Genomic DNA, 15938 nt, shown 5'->3' with positions numbered 1-15938 from the left:
TCTAAAAACATCTTATCTCACTATCAACCGAGCCCAGTTGAAGGTTTTGAGCTGAATTTTTTAGTCCAACTGATCTAATATATATATACGAGCTATATATGTTCAAATTAGATTTTGGATTAATTTTCAAACGAGGCTAATTGGTCGTTCGAATTCGACTCAAATGTAGCCTTAACTGTGCCATCCTTTTAACTTTCACTTTAATGGGCCATCTCGGGCATCTAATATATTCTCTTCTCTCTCTCTTCTCTCTCTCTCTCGTTTTAATTTTTATTTTTAGGTTCCTTAATGAGCCACCTATCCAACTGTTTTCTCCTCATCACTTCTTTTTCCAAGCACTCGTTCCTTTCTGTTGTAATTTAATGTTCTATGGCTTATATCCAACTCCCCACCACCCCATCCTTGTCATGTTATTATTCTTCTACAACCTTTCAGCTTATCTTCTTTCAAACTTTCACTACTCTGCAGCATACAGCTTTCTAGCTCAACTCGGTACTCTTTTCTATCATAAACCGGCCTTCAACTTCTTGTCCACTTTTTGGGGGCCAAAAATATGGCAGACCCAGGTTCATTTTCAGGCAAACGTGATGCCAATGATATTATGAAGCTGGAAAAGAAGAAGAAGAAGATCAAAGGAGATGAGGACGAAAAGAAGCAGCACACGGTTCCACTCCTTAAACTATTTACCTTTGCTGACTTTTATGATTACATCCTGATGGCCATCGGATCAGTCGGTGCATGTGTTCATGGCGCTTCGGTGCCTGTTTTCTTTATTTTCTTCGGGAAGTTGATTAATGTTATTGGGATGGCTTATCTCTTCCCCAAAGAAGCTTCCCACAAAGTTGCCAAGGTAAACATCAATATCTCATGATCATCTTTTCCGGGATTCATTTTCCTTAATTCCCTTGAGTGAGATGGAGTACTACTAGCTGCAAATTACTGACATATTTTATTCAATGTTCTCATGCGTGCAGTACTCTCTGGATTTTGTGTATCTGAGTATAGCTATACTGTTTTCCTCATGGATAGGTAAACAAACACTTAAATTTTCTGGCCGAGCGAGCATTAATTATTTATTAATTGCTCTTCATCTTCCTCCTCCTCACATGAACATGATGTGTGTAATTATATATATAATTATACTTAATAAAATTATATATAGAGGTGGCTTGTTGGATGCATACTGGGGAAAGACAAGCGGCAAAGATGCGGATGGCATATTTGAGATCCATGTTAAATCAAGATATTAGTGTCTTTGACACTGAATCTTCCACCGGAGAGGTGATAGCTGCAATTACCAGTGACATTATTATTGTTCAAGATGCTATTTCTGAGAAGGTAATTTGGATTTCTTTCTTTAATTAATTATTTCTTGCAATTTCTTTTTTTTTTTTTTGGTTATAAATTTTTGGGTCCCGGCCTAGCTAGCAGCTAATACCAACCTCCCTCTAAGTATCCCTAGTCCCTGATTATCTTAATAATTATATATGATCTCTTAAGTCTAGATCGATTAATAATCATGTCGATACCATATATATGTAGATACTTGGTCCTGGATCTGTTGACAAATCCGCGTGACATTTAATTAAGAGTGCATGCATAATGTTCATTAATTATATATGAGCTACCAAAGTAGGAATAATCGGAAAGTGTAATATTGCTCCATATCATATATATATTCCCGTCTCATTTCTATCGCATTGTTCTGATGTAGCTGCATGTCTATCAACCATTAAATTAATTTTTATTAATTTTTTTAAAATAATAATGGGAAAGAATCCCCTCTCTACCCTCTCTACACCCACCCTAGTACGTACTAGTAATTACTACGTACGTACACCCTGGCCTCACTTGTATTAGCTTGAACAGAATAAAGTTTCATCTAATTAACTTCAATGGGCAGCTTTCTGGAATTTTAATGAAAGGTGCCACGAAGTATTTATTTTTGGCTACTTCCTAATAACTCAATGGCCTGACATAAATTAAGAGTTTTACTTCTGCAAGCAAATTTGCGTATTAATTTATGTATTAATATTGTTATCTTCATATTCTAAATTTAAATTGATATTATTTTTAATAAAATCTACTTTCTGACCAATCATATTAAATGAGTACGCGTATTAATGTACATAATCGCTTACAATTAGATTTTTTCATAAATTATATCTCCTTCTCCTCCTCCCCCTCCTAATTTTTCAGATAAATAATACATGAAATTAACATTTTTGTTTCCCTAGTTCTCTCTTCTCTGTGGGTTTTCTTATAATCTCAATAGCAGCTGCTCAACCAAATAAGTTTTTTTTTTCTTTTTTTTTTTTCACTAAAAATTAATCTGAAATTGGAAGAAGACATACAATTAATACTACTCCAGTAGGTATATATAGAAAGGGCACCAGACCTGACTGTAATTTTATTTTTCTCTGCAATTTGAAGTAAATGCAGTCACAAGTGGCATTTATAAGTTAGTTGGGTTAGATAGTTGTGGCAGTTTTTAGTTTCCTTTTTTTTTTTTTTCCAGCTGTAAAGGGCCGAAAAAAGTAATACGTAGAGTACTTCTATTCATCCTTTTTTCCTTTAATTTAATTAGGTTGTTGAAAGAAGAAGGTAGCCAGCCTTAAACCCCACCTCTTGTTTCCTGTGTGAGATCTTTTACTTGTTTTTGAATGGACAATATTTCATGTGCTTTACAGCGTGCCTAATTATTTGAGTTGCTCATACTAAAATTAAATGACCCTCACATGATCCTGTTGGGAGAAAAATATTGCAATATTAATGTTAGGGTTGTCTACAGGAGATCTTTGGGTCGCTCTAAAAACAGATTTATTCATGTATATGTGTGTGTGTATATATATATATATATATATATATATATATTTTGCTTTCCAAAAAGCTATGTTACAATTCTTTAATTCAATTTGGATAGACTGAGCAAGGCAGAGTGGTTCCTAAACTACAGAGAATGGGGGAGCATGACCTGGAAGAAAACTTCAACACGTATTCAAGCTGTAAATCTTTAAAAATCTGTGTACATATATATATATATATATATATATATATAGGAACGGACCCAAGTCAGATCACTTTGCCGCGCGCAGTCATAATGTTGTTCATGTTGGTTCTTAATTATTCCTTGGCTCCATCGTTATTAAAATTTCAGAATATTCGAGGTATTCTTCTTATTAACAGCTGTGAGAAATCAACCATGAATACTTTCATGCATGGTGGGTGCACCAAACCAAACTGCTTTAAATTAATTACATCGAAATTTATTGCGGCCCCAATCCAATTGAAGCTTGTTCTCATTCCAATTACGGTTGTTAAGTACTACTTGTACCTTTCATAGGTACTACTGTTGTTCATCTTTTTGGAAAATATATATATATATATATTTAAAATTTGCTGGAAAAATGTTTGAAACTCAAAACAAAAGGGTTATGGCCGGTGGTGCAGGTTGGGAACTTCATACACTACATTAGCAGGTTTTTATCAGGCTTCATCATTGGGTTTGCTAGAGTCTGGCAAATCTCTCTTGTAACACTGTCTATAGTCCCCTTAATTGCTCTTGCTGGTGGCCTCTATGCTTGGGTGGCAATTGGCCTCATTGCCAGAGTGAGAAAATCCTATGTCAAGGCTGGGGAGATTGCTGAAGAGGTCAGTTCAGTCACTCCTTCAGAATCACATTATTTGTTAAATCATAAAATATATGTCTCTTTTAAATGATAGCTTAATTTATTTAGTGGACTCATCGTTTAATGGTCAAAAGCTGTAGAAAAAAAAAAAGGACTCATTTGACGGTTTGTTTTAGTTTCTAACTATCGCATGAAAAAAGTAAAGTTCAATACTATGGTGTGTGCAAATATCATGCAGTCTCTTTAAAAAAAGTGAGGTCCACTACATGAATTTTTTCATATCCGTCCCGTGCGTGCCCCACTTTTTTTTCAAAGGGACTGCACAGAATTTGTACACTATAAAATTGTACAAATCATTTTCTATGAAAAATTCTCAATTGAAAAATTAACATCTCTTTCTGATGTTTTGCGACTCTCAGGTTATTGGAAATGTTAGAACAGTTCATGCATTTGCAGGAGAAGAGAAAGCAGTGAGGTTATATATGACTGCTCTGAAGAATACATACGAGTATGGTAAAAAAACAGGATTAGCTAAAGGGCTAGGACTAGGCTCCATGCACTGTGTCCTTTTCCTATCATGGGCCTTGCTTGTTTGGTTCACTAGCATTGTTGTTCACAAGAACATCTCAAATGGTGGGGAATCCTTCACCACCATGCTCAATGTTGTTATAGCTGGCCTGTAAGTCCGCTTTACTTGAATTCCATGAATTAAATTATTCCACTGTGTTTCACATAGCATTTTGATCAACAATATCGTGTTTCTCTCATTCACCTCAGGTTTGAGTTTAAATTACAGCCATTTTGTGTATCAATTTCTTCCTCTCTTACTGCATTTCAAGGATATTAAGTTCTTGAGATCCTCTAGCTAACAATGGTAGCTATTTATGGAGTTTCCCCATCATCTGGCTCACATGATATTCAATGGACACTGAATTCCTACTGATATTCCACTTCATTGCACAAAGTACTTTGAAAAAGTCTTTCCCCATAGTATTTGAAACATGGTGGTTTGATTGCTTGATGATAATCATTTAGTTTCTGATCCAAGTTTCCTTCAAATTCCATGAAACAACAACACATTATATACTTCTATCATTGCTCAGGTCATTGGGGCTGGCAGCACCAGACATCACTGCTTTTGTCCGAGCTAAGGCAGCTGCATATCCCATATTTGAAATGATAGAAAGGGACACATTCAGCAAGAAAAGTTCCGCAACTGGTCAGAAAATGGACAAACTCGAGGGCCATATTCAGTTTAAGAATGTTTCTTTTAGCTACCCATCTCGTCCTGATGTACATATCTTCGATAAGCTGTGCCTCAATATCCCTTCTGGTAAGATTTTAGCCCTCGTGGGAGGAAGTGGATCTGGAAAGAGCACAGTTATATCTTTGATTGAACGTTTCTATGAGCCCCTTTCTGGAGAGATATTATTAGATGGGCATGATATCAGAAATCTTCACCTCAAGTGGCTGAGGCAGCAAATTGGATTGGTAAATCAGGAGCCCGCCCTTTTTGCTACAAGCATTAGGGAGAACATCCTCTATGGAAAAGATGATGCCACCCTCGAAGAGATTGCACGTGCAGCTAAACTTTCAGAGGCCCTCTCTTTCATAAACAATCTCCCTGAAAGATTCGAGACTCAGGTATATATTCACTTGTTTCATTGCTGCTTAGACTAACTGAAAAATGCATAATTCATTCAATAGATGATGCACACTATAATTGAAGAAAAATAAAAAATAAAGTAATAACTATACTAACATCTAATGGCTTAATAAAATGCAAATGACTTTTTTTGCAGGTTGGGGAGAGAGGAATACAACTATCAGGTGGACAAAAGCAAAGGATTGCAATAGCACGAGCAATTCTCAAGAATCCATCCATCCTTTTACTGGATGAAGCTACAAGTGCACTGGATGCTGAGTCTGAAAAAAGTGTGCAGGAGGCACTTGATCGTGTCATGGTCGGACGAACAACGGTAGTGGTAGCCCATCGGCTTTCCACCATTAGAAATGCAGATGTGATCGCTGTTGTACAAGATGGGAATATAGTAGAAACTGGGAACCATGAGGAGCTAATTTCAAACCCCAACAGTGCATATGCATCCATAGTTCAACTCCAAGAGGCAGGTTCTCTGCAACGCTATCCCTCCGTGGGTCCTAACTTGGGACGGCCCCAAGGTACTTCATACACTCTGATAATACCATGGCAACTTGGTCTCTCAGATTAAAATACTAAAATTCTAAGAACGCGTTGCTCCATATTACCAAAATGGAAAATGCTACGAATATTTTGAGTTTTATATTTGATGTAGAATTATCATACCTGTCAATGACAGTCTTTTACAATAAATTCATTTATAGCATAAGGTATTCAAGGGAACTGTCTCGCACCACAACAAGCTTTGGTGCTAGTTTTCGTTCTGATAAAGAATCTGTTAGCCGCATTGGTGCTGATGGGGGGGAGACTGTAAAGCCAAAACGTGTTTCCACCGGAAGGCTGTATTCCATGGTCGGGCCAGACTGGGTTTATGGGGCAATTGGCACCGTGTGTGCGTTTATTGCTGGAGCTCAGATGCCCCTTTTCGCTCTTGGGGTGTCTCAAGCACTTGTAGCATATTACATGGATTGGGATACAACACGTCATGAGGTCAAGAAAATTGCATTCTTGTTCTGTGGGGGTGCAGTTTTAACCGTCATTGTTCATGCAACCGAGCATCTCTGTTTTGGAATCATGGGAGAGCGACTCACTCTGCGTGTGCGAGAGAAGATGTTTTCGGGTAAGTATTGATCATACCACTGTTGCCCCTTCTCTTTCCATAGATACTGCCATACTGGGCAAGTGGGTTTTTTTTTTTTTTTTTTTTTTTTTTTTTTTTTTTTTTTTTTTTTTTTTTTTAAATGGAGCTTTTTCCTTATTTCTATAGTGAGTGGATGCATTTATTGTGTCCTTCCAGTAGCTGCAATAATAGGATCTTTTCAAGGCTAAGCGGCTAAGGTTTTTTGATTTGAAGGTTCAACATTTGCTTTCCAATGATGAATCCATATATTTGTATATATTGAATTTTCTGATATGACAGTGGAATCATCAGTATTTTTTGCCTTCTACTACTTAAAACTGTCGTTACATTAAGATTTAGAATTCAATGGTCTTCTCCCCCATGTACTTAACTTCCCCTGGTACCTTATTGCAGCCATTTTGAGGAATGAGATTGGATGGTTTGATGACATGAACAACACAAGTTCTATGCTTTCATCGCGTCTAGAAAGTGATGCCACTCTGTTACGGTCAATAGTTGTTGATCGCACTACAATTCTTTTACAGAACGTAGGATTGGTTGTAGGCTCATTTATCATTGCTTTCATCTTGAACTGGAGGATCGCAGTTGTTGTCATTGCCACATACCCATTGATCATTAGTGGTCACATCAGCGAGGTTTCCTTAAGCTTTTAGTCCCATTTTCATTTCAATCAGTGTTCACTTTATGCAAACCATTCTTAGAAACTATTACCCTTTGTTCCAGAAACTATTCATGAAAGGCTATGGTGGAAACTTGAGCAAAGCCTATCTGAAAGCTAACATGCTGGCTGGGGAGGCAGTGAGTAACGTCCGAACTGTTGCTGCATTTTGCGCCGAAGAGAAGATCCTTGACCTTTACGCTCGTGAACTTGTTGAGCCATCCAGGCGTTCATTTGTTCGTGGTCAGATTGCCGGCCTATTCTATGGGATATGCCAGTTCTTCATCTTCTCATCCTATGGCCTGGCCTTATGGTATGTGGCTTTATCTCCATCCTTCTTAACCTTTGCTATAAAAGATGTTGGTCAGACATGAGAACATTGGTCGGTCAGTATGTTTCAACATTTTCTTGCATGTATTTGATGATCGTTAAGGTCTCTAACAAGACCTCAAGCCATATGAATTACTCGGTGCAAAGAATGCCTGATGATACACCAAGAAAGAAGAAATGCCAGACTAGTAGTTTTGTTGTTACATGAGCATTTAGGTTATAGTAAAATAACTATAAATTGACCTTACTATGTATGGCTTGGTTTTTGTTCGACTTGGTTCAGGTACGGTTCTGTTTTGATGGGGAAGGAACTTGCTAGCTTCAAATCTGTCATGAAATCATTTATGGTTCTGATTGTAACGGCATTAGCCATGGGGGAGACGTTGGCTATGGCTCCAGACCTCTTGAAAGGGAACCAAATGGTGGCATCAGTTTTTGAAGTGGTGGACAGAAAGACGGAGATAAAAGGTGATGTTGGAGAAGAGTTGATGACAGTTGAGGGAACAATTGAGCTAAAGGGCATCCAGTTCAGTTACCCATCAAGACCAGAAGTCCTCATTTTTAAGGACTTCAATTTGAAAGTTCGATCGGGGCAGAGTATGGCAGTAGTGGGGCAAAGTGGTTCTGGAAAAAGCTCCGTCATCTCTCTTATACTGCGATTTTACGATCCAGTGGCTGGCAAAGTGATGATAGATGGTAAGTTTTCTGTAAAATATATGGAAAGACAGCAATGTATATAGGCAGAAAACAGAGTTTGTGCATTGAGGACTAGGCTGCCTGCAAGATAATTCTCTTTACCAAACCTATCCATGCCCTTTCCTAAGTCCTAACCAAATAATTTCAAAACAAAATCTAAAAATGAATTCCACTCCACATGAGTATTTGAATAGTTTTTTGACAGGCTTGGTGGTTTACTGTATTCGAATTTTGTAGGTGTGTTTGTTTGTTTGGATTTAGATTGAAGCTTAAATGTTATGCTTTATCTTTGTTGTGCATAGACTTCTTTGGGTACCTGCTCTGGGAATTTCCCATTTACATCTTTTTGGTAGGATAGTCTTCTAACAATCATTTATCAAAATTTTCACAGGGAAAGATATCAAGAAACTTAAGCTCAAATCTCTTAGGAAACACATTGGCCTAGTCCAACAAGAACCAGCTCTATTTGCTACATCAATATATGAGAACATTGTTTATGGAAAAGAAGGAGCCTCCGAAGCCGAAGTAATTGAAGCAGCTAAGCTTGCCAATGCTTATAGTTTTGTCAGTTCACTTCCTGAGGGCTTCTCTACTAAAGTGGGTGAAAGAGGAGTGCAGCTTTCTGGTGGCCAGAAACAAAGGGTAGCCATTGCCCGAGCCATTCTCAAGAACCCAGAAATCTTGTTACTAGATGAAGCCACTAGTGCTCTAGATGCGGAGTCAGAGCGAGTGGTGCAACAAGCTCTGGACAGATTGATGAAGAACCGAACCACAGTCGTGGTGGCACATAGGCTGTCAACAATAAAAAATGCAGACCAAATATCTGTTTTGCACGATGGGAAGATAATAGAGCAAGGGACTCATTCATCACTTGTAGAGAACAAGAATGGAGCATACTATAAGTTGATCAACATTCAGCAACAGAAACAGCAATTATAACAAAATGGAAACCAAATAGCCCAAAAGATTGTTGCAGAGTGCTCTCTTTGATCTGTGCTGCACCCGTGTATTTATTCTTTTACCTTTTCATAAATCAACATATACAAGGTCTTCTTTGAGTGATTATTTCTCCATGAAAATAATGACAGTACAGGTTGGAGCTGAGCATGGTGTAAAAGTATATAGTGGCATTTCCCATTTTACTATATATTGCTTCTCAATTTGTCATGTCTATAAGACATTCGTTTAGATTTCTTGAAAGTGGAGGGGAAAAGAAAAGAGAACTCGACACTTGAATGTACTAGAAATGTTATATTTCACAATATATTATCTGTTTATTGGAAAAATTAAAAAAAAAAAATAGCTCAATCACTACTTCATGTCTAATAGTCGCCATTTTGTTGAGTCAAGAAGAAGAAGCAATTAAGGTATAGAATCTTAAGAAGCTTCCATGCATACTTTCAAGTTCACTCCTGACCATTGCCATTTTCCATGATGTTAATCATGCATTTAGCAACCATGATTTTCATAATGGCATTTTGCAAGTTGATTGCCATAAAAAGTTATACAACCAACATGATCAGCTCAACGACACATTGATCTGCCATAAAAACGTTTGTCATTGTCTTCAAGCAGATCATGTTTTATTCATTTATATATATCATCGATAATTCTTTTTACCAACTTTCCTCTTTTTGTTTCTTTGGCTAGTATCTCCACGTTAAATTAGAAAATGACAGGTGATACAGCTATAAGAAAAATCCCAGATATGATCTCAGATGGGAAATTTGATACCAATGAGCTAGTTTAATGGAGACCAGACATCTTTAGGCGGTGCTTGAGACAGTTTGGTTGGAAAATAACAACATGAGGATCCGATGCTCTTATTATTATATTAGTAGAGAAAAAGTAATAATGTTTTACTCACTGGATTTATAAATCTAGTTAAACGAACATTTAAACACCTGTCATGAGTACTACCAGCTTTATACCACAGAAAAATTAAGGATGCTACGTGTCTTTGTTCAGATTTCTACGTAACCTTACAATCAGCTTGTATCCAATACCGTTAAAAACAAGAACAGCTTTTACATTCAAAGAGGCCGAACCAAAAACTCTCTCCTTTTAGCACAATATCCTTAACTTCTAGGAAGTTTCTGGGATGTCAAAGGGATAAGAGTTGGTTGTTTCTTCTTTCAGACTTCTTTTTTTCTCCTACTTCTTGTTATTATCGAAAGAAACATTAAAAAAAAAAAAAAAAACTGTAAAATTACGGTCATAGCAGTCTAAGAACCTCATGCAAGGAAACCAAGTTTGATAAGTAATTAAAATCAACACAGAACAGTCAATAAGCTGCTTCATTGTTCTTTACAACCTAACCATACATTAATGTTTGTATTGGTTTATTAAAAAAGTTCATGTAACATGCTTGTCAATGAAGCCAATGAGGTAAGAGGGTTGAAAAACCCTCTGGCATATATCTTGTTGTCTTGTCTTCATGTGGCCCCCCCTTGACGGAGTGCTAGGGTATGATGTCACCCCCATTTGAAGGGTGGATCAGTGGATGAAAAACCCGATCAAGCTAAGTGCATGCAATAAGGTCAAAACCAACTGAGATTCGAGGAAATGTCAAAGATTTTAAGAAATATTTTAAAAAATATATACCTCGGTACTATAATTATTTTTTGCACATATTTGGTCAAAGTAGAAAGTGCACAGCTTTATGCGGTACAGTCGCATTAGAAGGCTGCAAGCAACACGCCATGGATGAATTCCTCCAAAATCAAGAAAAAAATGTACCCTAATTATCTCTAGCTAGCTGCACATAATGTACGAAGCTTTCAAAAAATAGGCTAGCCTTATGGGAAAAAATGGATCCTAGCTCTCTCTCCCTATTTACTTAAAAGAAAAAATTTAATTATAAGCGATTTTACGCATTAATACGTACATCCATTCAATATGATTGGTCAGAAAGTAAACTTTATTAAAAACAGTGCTAATTTAAATTTAGAATATGAAGACAACAGTATTAGTACATAGATTAATACACAAACTTGCTTGTACATAACAAAACTCTTACTTAAAATTGATAATATTCATTTAACTCAAAAAATGACCAAATTAATATATATATTTTGTTTATGTTAAACTAATATTATTAATTTCACTTTAAATGAAGAAGATTGATCATCAGATATATGAATCCGACCAACTTGTACAAAAATTACTTCATTCATGTGATATGTACTCAAGTTTTTTTTTTTTTTTTTTTTTGTTAAAAAAAATTAGAACAAGAAAAGTAAAACAGCAATTGAAGATCAAGGTAATTGGCCCTTTTATTAATGGGGGTAGGAAACCGAGTAAATCATCGACTAGCTAGTCAAGTTTTGTTCATGTTGTTCTCACTATTGTTTACTTTGAAAGTTTTGCAATCAATAATACTTTGGCTCCGTTTGGATAGTGAGATGAGATGAAATGATTTTAAATAAAAATAAAAAATTGAATAAAATATTATTAGAATATTATTTTTTAATATTATTATTATTTTAGGATTTGAAAAAGTTGAATTGTTTATTATATTTTATCTAAAAATTTAAAAAAATTATAATGATGAAATGAGATGAAACTATTTTTATATCCAAACGCCTTACAATGTGAATTATCGGTTTTGGAAAAGAAAAATAAGCAGCATAATTGGTCAATTAACCTCTATTAATATCTTTTAAACAGGCACCGTAACTAAAAGAGAGCCTCTCTCTCTCTCTCTCTCTCTACATATATATATATATATATATATATATTAAAGCTATATATACAGATTCTCTTCAATTTTAGAAGTGATTTTACTTTTATAGTCATTGTTTTTGAATTAAGATTTCATATAATTAGATATATAGCAGGTTAAAATTAATTGTACTGGCTGTTTAAAACACGTACGATATGATTTCATGTAAAACCGTGAGTCCAAAATGGGATTGATCATTACTACTACTGCAATTTTCTAAACAATCTTGAAGTTATGGGTTTTTTCTTTTTTCTAAAGTTATTTAAAATATAATCATTCAAAAAGAAAAAGACCCCATTTCTTTGAAATCGACTAGAACTGTTCTTAAACGACAAAAATCTCTAGTACGGTCAAATGCAATATTATTAATTATTAAGGCAAGAGAAATATATATCTGAGACATCATATAAGAATATATATATATATATATATATATATATATATATATATAGCCGTGAGTGATATATATATATATATATCTATATATATAGTAAAATACTAAAGAATCCAAGTTACAATTTTGTTTTTCCTGAGATTTTAGGTAGAAGTGCATGCAGTCAGACCTGACTATCAATTAGATGTGCAGATTTTCTTGGCAGTTTGACGACATGAACCGTAATTTGTGTTGTGAACTTATTTTATGTATATAAATTTTGCGTTGATTTTTATCACACGTTTTTATTATTGTTTTGTTTACATATATATGTTTGAATCTGAGTTAATCTCAAATCTATATATAATTGGTACAACGTACCTGGCTAGCATCCAATTTGGCGTCCACATGATTAAAAAATATTTTGGTAAATGGGTGATCAACTATATATATTATATATGTATGTTTCGTTTTCCTTAAGAATTATATAAGAAAATGACAAAAATGATGACCAACGGGATGAGAGCATACATAAGGATTATATTATTGATTAATTTTGAAGAATAAAAGAACCATGAACTAACAAATTAATCAAATGAGCACGTGCCTTGCATGCAATGGTTTTGGATGATGCAACAATGTTCATGAGATATCAGTACTGATCTCACGCTGCATATATATATCACTGAAAGAATACGACAATAAAGACATTGGTGATGCATGCTTGGCAATTAATGATATGATATGATATATCATAAAGACCATGCATATTTATTTATCATAAGATATATAAGACTTTATACTTTTTTTTATGGTACCAAACTATACCTATCGGCAGGGAGGCCGGGGAGACTCGTTAGGGGAGTGAAATGAGATAAGAATTTTATGAATAGTAGTGAGATAATTTGAGCTAAGTATTTTTTTGGTTTTAGGAATGAGATAAAAAGTTGAAAAAAAAATACTATAAAGTTAAAATATTGTTAGAATATAGTTTTATAATATTATTTTTGTTTGGAGATTTGAAAAAATTAGAATTGTTTTTTATTTTTTATTTGAAAGTTTGAAAAAATTGAAATAATTAATTTGAAAAAGTTGACATGATTAGTTTGAAAATTTTATATTTGAATTATGTTTGAAAATAAGAAGGGATGAAATGAAATAAAATCAGATAAAATTTTTTTTATCTCATCTTATGCCCCAAACCTGCCATCAAAGTGGTACGTACGTACTTATAAGCCAGTTGGTAAAGAGCTTCGAATTAACCCCTGATCTCAAATCCATCAAACCGAATGGGAGTTATATATACATATATATATATATATATATATATATATTTGACAGAGAAATCTATCTCATTAGATTAAGATAGAGCTTACAACAAGGTGAATAAACCAAAAGACAGAACGCTTTAGGCTTATAACATCTCTTTAGTAAGAATATGCTAAATACAACTTGGACATTGTTCAATATCATAGAGATCCTCCATGCTTTCCAGTCCAGCTTTTGCCAATTGATGAGCTGCCATGTTGGCTTCCCGATTGGCATGTGTGGCTATCCAAGTGGTACATGAGTCCAGTACTTTGCGAGCGTCTCCTATGAGAAAACCTCCTATAGTCCAATTTTGGATGTTGGTTTATAGCAGATCAACCACTTGCTTAGAGTCCCATTCTAGACAGACTCGAGATAGGCCTAACTCCTTACAAAATACAGCTGCTAGTAGTAACCCATAAGCCTCTGCATCAAAGAGAGTACCTCTGAGGAGTCTGTTAGCACGAAGGGTGCCTGTGACTTGACCTTGGTGTCTAATGATTACCCCAATGCCAATTTCCCCCTCTCTAGCCCTCACAGCAGCATCCCAATTCACCTTGAAACCATCCTCAGCAGGTTTGGACCACTTTGACTTCACACTAGGGGGTTTGATAGTAGCACACCCTGAGTCCTTGAGTGCCTTTTTAAATAAAAGCAATTCAGACTTGGCCTATTGGTAAAGCATTGTAGGATGTTTGAAAACCTTGTCATAGATAAACTCATTTCTCCTTGTCCATATGCCTCTCAAGATAGTGGCTACCTCTTCAAGTTCTGGTGTGTCGAGAAGGTCCACTTGAACTGCCCAAATGTCAAAACAAATCACTGTAGAAGTTCATCTTTTGCACTTTCTTACCAGTTTGATACCAAACATCCTAAGTTGCTATACAATCCTATAGAGCATGTCTGGAGGTTTCAAGATACTGCTTACAAATGGGAAGTGAGTTGTTTTTGACTACCTTCCTCCTTTATAGATTAGCAAGAGTTGGGAGAGTCTCGTTACATGCTCTTTATATGAACATTTTTGTTGCAGGAGGTATATCCAACTTCCATAGTTTCTTCCATATCAGTGTCTCTCTGGCTTTATCAGAAGTCTCCCCTTCCAAATACCTATCCATGTCTCTGCTGAGATGATAGTAGCTTTTTACATTGAATAGGCCATTGTTTGTCCAAGGCCAGGTCATCACATCATCCCTACCACCCAAGCTGATAGGAATAGCTGTAATAGCTTCAATTTCCTGTTGAGAGAAGAGTTGCAATAGAAGGGATTCCTTCCATTTTTTCTGTTGGGGATCTATGAGGTCACTGACTTTCTCACTCTAGCATTCTGCATCCCGAGTGGATATCACCTTGCCTAACTGAAAACATGGGATCCAGCCATCTTTCCAAATGTTCACTTTGATCTCATTACCTATCCTCCACATGAGTCCCTTCCTTAGTAGATTTAGCCTTGCTTGAATACCTATCCATGCAAAAGATAGACCTGGCCCCAGTCTTGAATCTAGCAGACCCACCTGGTTGAAATACTTCTGTTTAAGAACAATGAACACCAAAGAGTTTGGATTCTGTATAATCCTCCACCCTTGCCTTGATAATAGAGCTAAGTTGAACCTTTTAACGTCCCTGAAACCAAGGCCTCCAAACTCCTTGTTGGTACAGATTTTGTCCCAACTAACCCATTAAATTTTATAAGTGTCTTCATTGTAACCCCACCAAAATTTCCTAAGCAGTTGGTTCAGTTTTCTGGTGATAGAGATTGGGAGCAGAAACATTCCCATGACATATATTGGAATGGCTTGGAGAACTGCTTTAAAGAGGGTTCTGCTACAGACAAGTACTTTGTCTTCCAATTTGCTACTTGAGACCATGTTTTATCCATAAGGGAATGGAATGCTGAAACTCTTACTCTTCCCACAAAAGCAGGCAGTCCCAAGTATTTTTCAAAACCCCTAGATGATTTTACTCCTACCAACTGCAAGACCTCTTGTTGGGTAATAGGTTTGATATTCTTGCTGAAAAAGATTGATGATTTCTCTTTATTCAACATCTGACCTGAGGCCCTTTCATAAAGATTAAGGATATTAAGAACACAATTGAGCTCCTCAATGTTAGCTTGGCAAAACATAAGGCTGTCATCTGTAAAGAACAGATGGCTTACTGAGATTGGACCTCTCCCAATTTGAACAGGTGTTAAAGCCCTACTTCTCTCAGCTCTATTTAGTAGGGAAGTCAAGACTTCAGCACATAGTATAAAAATGTGTGGGGATATAGGGTCCCCTTGTCTGAGTCGCCTTGAAGGCTAGAACTTCTGTTGAGGACCCTCATTAACAAGGATGGAGTAAGACACTGAGCTAAGGCAATTATGTATGGTGTTAATCCATTGCTGAGGGACCTGCATCTTGGACATTACTGTAGCCACAAA

General features: G+C 36.0%; 1 protein-coding gene across 1 annotated transcript; it reads left to right on the top strand.

Annotated features, from left to right (window-relative positions):
* Positions 1-411: 411 nt before the first annotated feature.
* Positions 412-9259, top strand: LOC121234144 (ABC transporter B family member 2-like). Its single transcript, XM_041129961.1, has 12 exons — positions 412-850; positions 975-1029; positions 1163-1338; positions 3451-3651; positions 4049-4308; positions 4733-5273; positions 5432-5802; positions 5991-6409; positions 6824-7065; positions 7154-7401; positions 7702-8114; positions 8506-9259. Exons 1-12 carry the CDS (start codon positions 554-556, stop codon positions 9051-9053), a joined length of 3771 nt encoding a protein of 1256 aa, XP_040985895.1. The 5' UTR covers positions 412-553; the 3' UTR covers positions 9054-9259.
* Positions 9260-15938: the final 6679 nt, after the last annotated feature.

This window comes from Juglans microcarpa x Juglans regia, chromosome 6D (assembly GCF_004785595.1).
Source record: "Juglans microcarpa x Juglans regia isolate MS1-56 chromosome 6D, Jm3101_v1.0, whole genome shotgun sequence".
NCBI classification, from domain to species: domain Eukaryota; kingdom Viridiplantae; phylum Streptophyta; class Magnoliopsida; order Fagales; family Juglandaceae; genus Juglans; species Juglans microcarpa x Juglans regia.
This window is presented reverse-complemented; position numbering and strand designations above follow the sequence as displayed.

Coding starts and splice junctions, on each gene's coding strand:
- LOC121234144 (XM_041129961.1), top strand. CDS start 554: ATGGCAGACCCAGGTTCATTTTCAGGCAAACGTGATGCCAATGATATT. Junction 1,339..3,450: donor AAGATGCTATTTCTGAGAAG/GTAATTTGGATT, acceptor CCGGTGGTGCAG/GTTGGGAACTTCATACACTA. Junction 5,803..5,990: donor GTGGGTCCTAACTTGGGACG/GCCCCAAGGTAC, acceptor TAAATTCATTTA/TAGCATAAGGTATTCAAGGG.